Below are 10,801 nucleotides of genomic sequence, written 5' to 3' on the forward strand. Positions count from 1 at the left end.
GCGGAGCTGGGCGGCCGGGGGGTGCTCGGCCGGGGGCTGGCCCGCGCCGCCTCACCTCCCTCCCTCCCCCCCCTTACCTGCTGCCTGCTTCCCGCGAATCAAATGTTCGCGGGAAGCAGGAGAGGGGGCAGAGTTGGGGCGGGGACTTTGGGGGAGGGGGCGGAGTTTGGGCGGGGGCGTGGGCGGGGCGGGGGGCGGAGCCGGGGCCCCGTGGAGTGTCCTCTTTTGGGACACTCCACATATGGTAACCCTACTGGAAAGGAGATGCATCTGCCAGCATCCCTGATCCCCCTTGCATTGAGAACTAGGGCAAGATGTGGCCCTAAGTCATATTCAGCTAAAAGCTTCTGTTGGATCCTCCACTTCCACGACTTGATGCTCATGTTCATTACCACTACAGCTCAAAAAGTGAGGAGCCATTTAGTCTTCAGCAGCTATTGCAAGTCTTCACACTGGTGTAGTGGAATATTTCCTACTTATACTAAGAGAAAGCATGTGCTCTTCTTCACATGTGTTCCTGGGATGACACCATAGCCTACATCATCATTTTAATAAGCCATTGTGTAATTTCTAATACTTACTCTAACAAAGGCCAGGTCTACACTACCGCAGTAAACTGATTTAAGCTACACTACTCCAGTTACATGAATAACATAACTGAAGTCAATGTAGCTAGATCCACTTACCGCAGCGTCTACACCATGCTGTGTCGATGGGAGACACTCTCCCACCGACTTACCTTACTCTTCCTGGGGAGGCAAAGTACAGAAATAGGTGGGAGAACGCTCTCCCATTGATTTAGCAAGTTTTCACCAAACCCACTAACTTGATGCTGCTGCATCAATTGTAGCAACACCGATTTAGCTCCATAGTGAAGACATGCCCAAAGTATTTTAAAAAGTTCTCTTAGTAACATGTTATTTTTGTTTCTGCTGTATCTGCATTGTCTCAATTGTTTCTACAATGGTTTTCTTTAAACTACCAAAAATCTTCTGAAAAGTGTAAAGATAGTGTGTGAGATACATTTCTAGAAACAGGCGTTGGAGCATTTATCTGACACTCTTCAACATTTGTTCTCCTTGTCTTAATGTTATATTTTGCTTTCTTGAAACTGGGGAAAATTAAGTTTGTCAACTGTATGACATGCTGTGCTTCCTTCTGTAACCTGTAAGCTAAATACTTACTACAGTGCTAAAGGTCACACTTATGGTTTGCCCTGCACAACCAGATAGATTTGTTTTAAATGGTTACATTTTGGAAAGTGACTAAAAAGGGGTATTACTGGGTTTCATAATTATGTTCTCTCAATTACTTCCATAGCAAATATGCTCAGTTTGCAAGTAAAACAATGATTTTGCTAAGTTGCCAGCCCAACAACCTAGGATTTGAAAGTCAAGAGGTGTTCTTTTGAGCTCACTCACCTTCCCCACTTCAAATTGTTCTATCAATTACATCCATGTAAACCTGAAATAATCCCATTGATATAGGAATTACATTGATTTACATTAGGTGTAAATTAGAGCAAAATTTAGCTATTAACAACTATGCACGAGTCATATAGGCTCCAGAGTACTAATAGAAGCAAAAAGTAGCTTGAGATAGATTTTGCCACCCTTATTTGTAAGCAGTACTTTACTCTGCCCATTACCCCCCCAGAGTTCAGTGGGACCACTCACACATTAAGGTACAACTCAGTACTAGTAAAGATGCAAAATCTGGACTAAATTGAGAAAGCACATGTGGTGCTACTTCTGCTCAGTCCCACCAACATAAAATTGGAGTAAGTAAAATCACTGGACTTACTCCAAATTTACACTGGTGTAACTGAAAGAAGAATGGGACCAAGTATTTGTTGAAGGTTAAAGGTCTCACTTTAGAGTTCATTTACTGATCACTGTAGCCCGTAGAGCTAGCTTTAGCATTTATTTTTTTCAGCAATAATGCAAGGAACCTACAGGCCTGTATCCTGTAAGACATTGGCTTCAGCAATTAGCATAAGGCTTGAGGCCTATGAACTTGGGTGCAGATAAATGGCCTAACAGGTCATCCCTAAGTTTTGGGGAACCCGGAATAGAGTGTATTTAAGGGGGAAGTTTGTCCATAACACCAGCCAACCACAGGAACTTGAGCTAACACCAGCTTTTGATATTTTAGGATGGGAACATCTGCAGATGTCGGACCACAAGAGTGTCACGGGCAATGAATTGAGGTATATGATAGTAAGTTGAGATCATTTATATACTAACCTATAGGAAAAGGGCACCTCAAAATTAGTAGAGTGAGGAAATACAAATAAGGAAGAGGGGAGAAACCCCGACTGAATATGCATTAGAGATAGTGGCATCAGCGTAACATAAAAGTTGTATCCCAGCCTGTGTGCTTGGGAAGGGAGAGATGTAGCCCTTGGGAGGTGCCAGGATGATGGCCACTGGTGATGAGGAAGATGGTGATGAGCAAGATAATGGCAAACATTTTGGGTTGTTCTGCAAGGGATGGTGCGAGTATATGGATGTTCAGATGTACATTCAGCAAGGCAGATAAAAATAATGCAGGGTTAGAGTAGTTTATGAATACATTTAGCAGGTCACAATTACAACATTCATACTTCAGGAAATATTTGTAACTGTGCACATCGGGGTTCCCAACTAAACAGTAATTTTAATACTGGGCCTGATCTTGGGACAAGAACCTGTCAAACCTCAGAGTGATAACTGGGAATTCTTCAGTAATCAATATAATTAATATGTGATGTAGCTCAATTTATGAATCATGTTTAATTTAAAATCATTATTTCCTTAAAAAACAATGAAGTCACTGAAATGCAAGTCATCCCAATTGCTGTTCAGTAATTGTTATAATGGTGAGGCACTGAGGTCACTCACAGCATAAGCTTTCCCAAGTCTCCAGAGTCATAAGTATCCCACAGACTCCTTTTACCACAACTTTGCACATGCTAATTATCATTGAGCTATTAATATCTTCTCTTTGCTTTAGTATTCAAGACAAAAAACATTGGGCCCAATACAGCTGTCCTTACTAAACCTCAGGCAATCTACTCTTGTATAAATAGGAGTTTTACCTGATTAAGGACTTCAGGATTTGCCCCTTAAAAAAGGAAATGGTTACATAGAAAGGGCACAGATGCCCCACTTTAAGTACTAGACTGAATTTTTGCTCAATGACCCAAATATGGGCCAGTACATAGACTTCCCTGCTGCCCCAACACAGAGAGAGAAAATTTGCCACAGTCCTTCACTGGATATAGCATATTCCACCACGCCTACTGGCTCAATTCTGCTAGCCAAGGCTCCACAGATTCCCTACCCTTTCTGATCCCTGCTTGCTTGACACGGGGAGGAAGTACCATACCCACAGCCCTCTGCTCTCCCTTCCTTTAGCCCCCATGCTGGGTCCCAAGGTCCAGAAAGCCCTGCTGTAACCATAGAGAGGTTGTGGCTTCCTCTTACTGCATGGTATGACCACCCTAGTGTCAGGCACATTCTGGCCTCAAGTAACTTAACGGAAAAAAGGAAACTGCACAAAGTGTACATATTACTACTATTTTACTCCCTCACAAAGCGCAATCATAGTTATTTAAAGCTCCCATTTTATTCATTCTTATACATGAGGATGGAAGTATTACTTCTTTTCAGGGTGTCAGGTCATTCACCGTGTAACATTAAATAGAACTAACACCGTATTTTGTTAAGCAACAGCTACCTTTAAACTGTAAATCAAGAGTTCTAGAGAAGTTTGCTAGACCCAGAGAATTATAGGCTATAGTAATATGAAATTAACTGTGTGTTATTCAAGGCACTCACCTTATCTCCAGGACCAAAGAAGAATTGATTTTCCAGCCTTTTACAGAATGTTGAAAGATTGAAGAGCCACTCTTTTGAATTATTTTATCAGAGCTATTGAGCATTGATCTACTCAAACTCAACTCACCATCTCTGAAATGCAATACGGAAAAGACACCATTAAGGTAAGGTTGGGGCTGCTGGGATGCTTTTTCTACACATCACAAAAAACTAGTGGGGGTTTATTTATATCCATGAGGCAAAGCAGCAAGAATTTCTCCCCCATCTCCACTCATTTTACATGTTCAAAAAAATAAATTCCACCTAACAAAATGGTATTTTAGATACAAGGAAATGCTTAATCTGAAAAATATACAAACTCTAATTACATTGCATTTAAGTTATTTTAAATCATATACCTTAAATACAGAGGAAGCTTTTTATTGTGAATGTGGGCTCAAACTAACCAGATGTGGGCCAGAACCTGTACTCCTGGTACATCACATTCTCCCATCAACTATTAAGCTATGCACTAAGTTTTAGCTTTCAGCCCCCCCACAATTTCTCAGTTATCATGCATGTGCTGGGCACCATCAATTCTTTTGACTCCCAATGATATTACAAGTCCCCCATATGTGGAGTTTCAAGCTACTGGGGCATATTCTTCCTTGATATGCTCATGGATTTTCCGTACAAGTTTGGAACAAGGGGGGGAATACACCCACAGTAACTTAAGCTTGATTTTTAGGAACTTCTGCACACACGTTTCACACAGCCATATAGCATCAAAGAATAATCTTATCATAGTTACATACTAAGCAGAGTCAGATGTGGACATTTTTTAGGTGGAAAAACCTTGTGCACTAGAGGAAGTGGTGGCTGATGATCATGAACATGTACAGAGGTATTGTAATTAAAAATCAGACAATAATAATTGCAATTATTGAATTGAATTGGTGTGTCCTGGTCTGTGGGAAGCTTGAGGGCCAAAGAATCACACAAATCTAATAGGACACATAAAAGGTTAGAAATAAAAATAGCAAGAATAATATTAAATCTAAATTCTTCTCTCTTGTAGGTAATCCTATTGACTCCAGCACACAGATACAAGAGACAAAATTTGGCTCCCTGAGTTCAAACTTGAGGTTCTTTAATCCAGAGTTTCTCCATCTGTGGGTCATGACCCAAAATTGGGTCACCAGAATGTATTGAAAGGTTGTGGCAAGGCCTGGTGGGGGGGAAGATTTGGTCCTAGTGCATGGGATTGCAACACCACTCTCGGCTGGCCATGCCATCATGATGACAAGGGGCCAACTCAGCCAAATTTGATTGGCACTGCGACCCCATGTGCCAGTTCACAATCCCACTCACAGAAATTCGCCCCCTTCCAAATGTCCCCCACCCCTCCAATCAGGAAGGCTGGACCAAACATGAGCGGCACTGAAACTCCAGAGACCACAACACTCAGAGCAGGAAGCAAAACACAGCCAGCCCCACAGGACAGGAGCAGCCGCTATGGTACACCTGGTGTACATATGTAGTACTTATTACATTAATGTGTAGATTATATATCGGGAGTAAGAAATAGTTAGTAAACCAGATTATTTGTTGTGCTAAATCTATTTGCTGGGACATGACAGGCCATCAAGATTTACAAATGGATCCTGAGTCCCAAATGGTTGAGAATCACTGCTTTAATCCTTACTGGATAATAATATTTTAGAGTTAGAGTGCCTTTCATCCAATAGCATTTCAAATTACTTTACCAACTACGTACAGGAATCGCTTTGCCTACTAAGGAAATGCAGCCACCTCTGAAATAATACATAAATAATCAAATTAATACTTGGCTCTAGTATGGAGCTTTTCATCAATAGATCTCAAAGCAAATAAATGGAACACGCTAGCTGTTAGACAGTAAGCTCTTTGGGGCAGAGTCTGTCTTTGTTCTGGGTTTATACAGCGCCTAGAACAAATGGGATCCTGGTTGATAATGAGGGCTCTTAAGCACTACAAAAAAATAATATTTGGCAGTATTCAAACAGTACAAAACAGATTAGTCTATGGTGATGAAGCCAATCGAATTTAAACTGCAGTGGGATTTTAGTTAGGCTGAATGTAATTACCTAAACTAAAATTTGGGTAGCATTTCAAAAAAGTCATGGTCACTAAAGAGCCAATAAGTGGCCAAACACGGTTTCACAACTCATCAAAAAGACATTACTAGCAACCCCGTGCCCCATTGCTATCATGCTGAGGCATTGATGTAGTACTAATTCCGAGGTAAGATGCCACCTACTGAAAAACCAACTGAGTAATTTTACAGGTCTGGCACCTTTATGCAAATTATTCTATTTATTTTAACTTGAAGTGGATAGGAGGATGTTGCAAAAGTCCACGTGGAATAATCCCATTAGTGTCAATGAAAGTTATCTGCATATGTTCTATGGGAAAGATCTCAATCAGAATTCATTTAACCATTCCCTTGCGACTCCACAGGCAGTAAAATTTCTTTACAACAGTAGTGAACATATTTACGGCATATATTTGTCCAACACCACAATACAGTACATGTGTCTAAAGGAAAATTAACAAAATAAATCAAGGAAAGTATACCGTATAACAATACATTGGAGAGGATTCTGGTTTATGCTGAGCTAAGAGTAATCCATTAAGCACTTTCACACAGTGGCATACATGACAGAATTAGCAATTAATTAAGTAACTTGTACCTAAAAAGTACTCTACCATTTGAAATGTGGTTGACTTGAGTCTTCAAGATGTACTCTACAGCTACAACAAACTACAAATATGATGCAATAAAACAACTTTAAAAAAAACATGTTTTCAGGAGCTGAAAGTCCCAAATGTTCTGCATTAAAGCTCTACTCCAAATGCAGTAGAATTTTGCTTACTTATAAAAGTGCTCTCCTTATCCCTTCTTTACCCCGATATATCAGTAAATACACCAGAGAAAAAGCTACCTTTACATAAAACTAAGCATGTGTGCCAAACACCCGGAAATTTTTCTTTGTGTAAATAGTCTGACAAGTATAACAAATCATTTGGGCCACATTCTACCTTCCAGATTTGTGTGGAACTACAACTGATGTAGTGGGAAATCCACTTAAAGACAAAGGGCAATTTAGGACTGAAAGCATCAACCTTGATGCTGACTCTCCTGACTTTGGAGATATATTAAACTCTCTGGCCATATACAATATCCATTAATATCAATGAACCAAACAATTAATTTTGGATAAAATATGGCCCAATATGATTCCAGAAAGAAATCTTTCATGACCCCTGTTTTCTGGCCTTCAAACAAACCCCCAACTTCACCAAAATCATCAGAAGCAAGCTTCCCACAAACCAGGATACACCAATTCAAAGCAGCACCAGACCCTGCCAGAACAACAGATGCAAAACCGGAACACAGAACTCCATTGCTATGATTATCAACACCCCAACAACACACCTTTCAAGTTCCATAGGTCTTACATATGTCTATCATGGTATACCTCATGCAGGGCATCAAATGCAACAAGAACTATGTGGGTGAAAACAGTTCTTGACCCTCAAAGGAAACCTACACACCACCTTCAAAGAGACAAACCTAGAAGCTTAAATTCATAACTTTGCTAGACACTAAAAATCATGGACTCGAAGACACCGGTTTGATGTCTTATTACAACAGTTAGGGACTACTTTCTAACTGATTTTAAATACTTTCAGTTATATGTGCCCCAAAAAGCACTTGTATTAGGATACATGTTTATATTTATATAAACATATATATTTATTTGGAGACGTGTTTATCTTTAATAAGCTAGTGAGAAAGAAGGCTAGTTAGTTTGAAATGTCTTCTTGGGAACACAACTAAAACATTTAGCTTTAAATATATATACATATACATACAAAGACATCAAGAGAAGTTTGAAGAGAAAGGAACTCCAAGATATGGTCCAAAAGGAGCGGGGAGGGATTGTGGGCACCCCTGATCCTGTGTAAATGGGAAAAGGAGTTGAGTGTGAAGTGTGTATCTATAATACCTACATTTGTAAAGAAACTATACTAAACCTGAGATTTTAATATACCAAATTGCAGCAAGACAGAAAAAGTTATAGCCCAGGTATGTGTCCCTTTATAAAGGTGATACATATAAAATACAAAGGGGCTCCCAGGCTTAACTCTGTGCTGGGAAGGAAAAAAGAAAGGGAGGGAAAAAGCAGGACAAGAAACAAGCTCGCTGCAGCCTGGCAGAAGTGAAACAATTTGCCTGGCCCCCCAGCTCTGTAATTAGTGGAGTTAATGAAGGAGGAGGAGCCCTGCTATCTGAACTGTGCCTGCTCCTTTCGGGGACCGGGGCAACCTGCCTGCGCTAACAAAGGCTCCGTTCTTTTGCCTCTTGCTGAGGCTCAGGCTCGGCTCAGCAGTTGAACTAGATGGGCAGCGCTTTTCCTGTCGACCTGCAGCGAAACGCTCGCAATGCAAATTTTCAGATACGCTACGTACGAGGCAACCACAAAGCCTGCCTGGAGCTGCTGCTGCTGCAGCTGCTCCAGCCCGCCGGCAGCAACCTTTCTGCCAGCTGAGCACAGCTGCTTGTCATGGTCCCTGCAACCAGGCATAGGGAGAGCAGGCGAGGCGCTCCAGCGGTGCAATGTCCGCTCCTCCTTCCAGCAGCACAGCTGCTTGTCAGGGACCCTGGTCGGGATGAAGGGGGAAGCGATGCACTGGCTTCCTTCCAGCATAGCTACCTGTCAAGGAACTTGGAAACGGGATGCTAGAGATGAGGGTGGGGAAGGGTCGATGCACTCGCCTCCCTCCAGCATAAAAAGGAGCTTGGGGCAGCGATGCAATCGCCTCCTTCACACTAGCACAGCTGTGCCCGCCAGCGGCTGGACCAAACCTCTCCGAGGCATTGGCAGGCTGGCAGTGAGGAGCAGAAGGACGCACACCAGCCACCGGCTGGCTCTCCATCCTCCGGGGCGCACATATGCACACACCCTCCTTCCCAGCCACGCCAGCCGCACATGGGTAACGGAACCATATTGTACGCATGAATAGAAATGCACATACGGAGAGGGCCATGCCCCCTCTAGGTAATACCTCCACAGCCCCACCGCGTTCACACATGGCACCTTCGTAGGGGGCACGTGTACTGGGTAGAGGTTTGCCATGCACCCTTTAGGGAGCTGTCTCCTTCCTGTAAATGATTCATTGGGGATCTCCTATTCTTCCTCTCCGCCCACTCCCAATGAACCCTCACAATAAGTAACCCTGCTTTGCATTTATATTGCGCCTCCAAACCAATGAGCTCTGGGCGTGTGCAAACATTCATGAATAAAAACCCGCTGCGAATGCTTCCAAAAAATCGATTTTACGCTTCTGGTGACATAAATAAAACCAAGAATAAAATTCCGCTGCGTTATCGCATTTCTGCAGTCCATGGCTTTCTTTAAAAAGAAATCATGACAGAATAAAAAACTGACAATCATCTCTGGTGGACGGAAACAAAGACTTGGCTAAGAAACCAGCTTCTTCACGTTAGTTTCAAGTTTAAAAAAATAATGGAGTAACTAAAGACGAAAATAAACCAAGAGCCCAAGAGGACGACAGCAAACAGCTTTTGTCTTTTGTTTTAATCACAAATCGGGAGAAGAAAGAAACAGGCGGTGGTCTGTGCAAGAAAAGGTTTGCAAGAGGAAACATCTGAAGAGTGAAGGGGATTTTATAGTCTATTCTCGGATCCCCGAGGAACAGTGTACCAGCAATAACAACCATCACCAAAGTTATGACAATCTGCTATACAAACTTCAAAGCAACAAAGGCAGAAAGACAGCTCCTTGTTATTGCTCACTCACTCAAGCCAGGAAAGGAAACATAACTTGATTTTATTATTATGGCCCGTGTAACCACCAGAAAGGTGTCCCAAGTCCTCAATAAAAAGCCTTTTCCATCTAACCTTCTTAGAAAATGGGTTATTGACTAGATCACAAAAACAACAAACCTAATGTGCCACCCGTTTCAAAACTACACGACACTGATCAACCCTTTCCCGTTTAAAAGTAACCGGCTTCCTTCAGCCTCTTTCTGCGCGCAAAAAAAGCAACCATTGTGGGGCGTGGGGTATTTAACAAACCTCTGATCACACTTTACTTTTTCTCCTTAAATCTAAAATCAAAGACAAACTCTTTATTGCGAGACCATTCTGCAGTGATGGTTGCTTTTGTCATTTGAACATGAAAGCAATCACCACGCTTATAAACGCAAAGTTGAAATAGATGCTAGAATATAAAACCAAGGAAATGGGGGGGGGGGAGAAGAGAAGGAGAGTAAGAAAGAGCCTGAGTCATTTAAATTTCACACGCTGCTTTTCCTTTGTCAAATCCTTACAAGTCAAGGCTTTGCATTTACCCCGTGAGTTGCGTTTCCTGGTGCTCCTCAGTTCTTGCTATTTCTTTTGTCTTATAAAAGATCAGGAGGATACTTATCGTGCAGATAGTCCACCTCTTCCTGACGGAACGCATGTCTTCTCCCAGAGGCCCCCCCTTCTCTTTGTTTGGCAGGGGCGTGAAGAAGAAGAAAAAGCAAACACAAAACACAAAGACTCTACGCAAATTTGCAAAAATAAAAATAATTTAAAAAGGAGCGGGCAGAGATGCTGCTGTCATGGGCAGAAATCACAGGCGGCGGGGGAGGCTGCTGCTCCTCGGCTGGGGGAGTAAGTCCTTCTCCTCTCCCCTGGCGCTTCCCGGAGCCCGTGTGCGCACCGAGGCGCCGCGACTCTCTCTGGCTCAGCAGCCACTCTCACGTTTCTTCCCCGTGTACAGAGCAGTCGGCAGCAGCCAAGCTCCGCGGCGTCGCTAGCCCCTCCCTTTCCCTGGCGGGGAAATGATGAGCACAGCCCGGCCAATAAGTAGCCAGGGGGGCGGGGACGGCTGCCTCCCCAACTTTAAAAGCCTTTCCCGGCGCCCCGAGCTTCTTTGATGCTGCTG

The 10,801-nt window shown here is 42.7% G+C and overlaps 1 protein-coding gene across 1 annotated transcript in view; it reads right to left on the reverse strand.

The window, feature by feature from the left end:
• Positions 1-10,566, reverse strand: part of ST8SIA4 (ST8 alpha-N-acetyl-neuraminide alpha-2,8-sialyltransferase 4) — an 81,154-nt gene extending 70,588 nt beyond the window's left edge. Inside the window, exons 1-2 of the mRNA XM_024196563.2 lie at positions 10,221-10,566; positions 3,822-3,953 (exon numbers count right to left, since the gene is read on the reverse strand). Coding sequence (XP_024052331.1) covers positions 3,822-3,953; positions 10,221-10,333 — 245 coding nt within the window. The 5' untranslated portion in view covers positions 10,334-10,566. The remainder of the gene's footprint in view (positions 1-3,821; positions 3,954-10,220) is intronic.
• Positions 10,567-10,801: the final 235 nt, after the last annotated feature.

The sequence above is a fragment of the Terrapene carolina genome, unplaced genomic scaffold (genome assembly GCF_002925995.2).
Source record: "Terrapene carolina triunguis isolate 2854851 unplaced genomic scaffold, T_m_triunguis-2.0 Scaffold69, whole genome shotgun sequence".
Taxonomy (NCBI): Eukaryota; Metazoa; Chordata; order Testudines; family Emydidae; genus Terrapene; species Terrapene triunguis.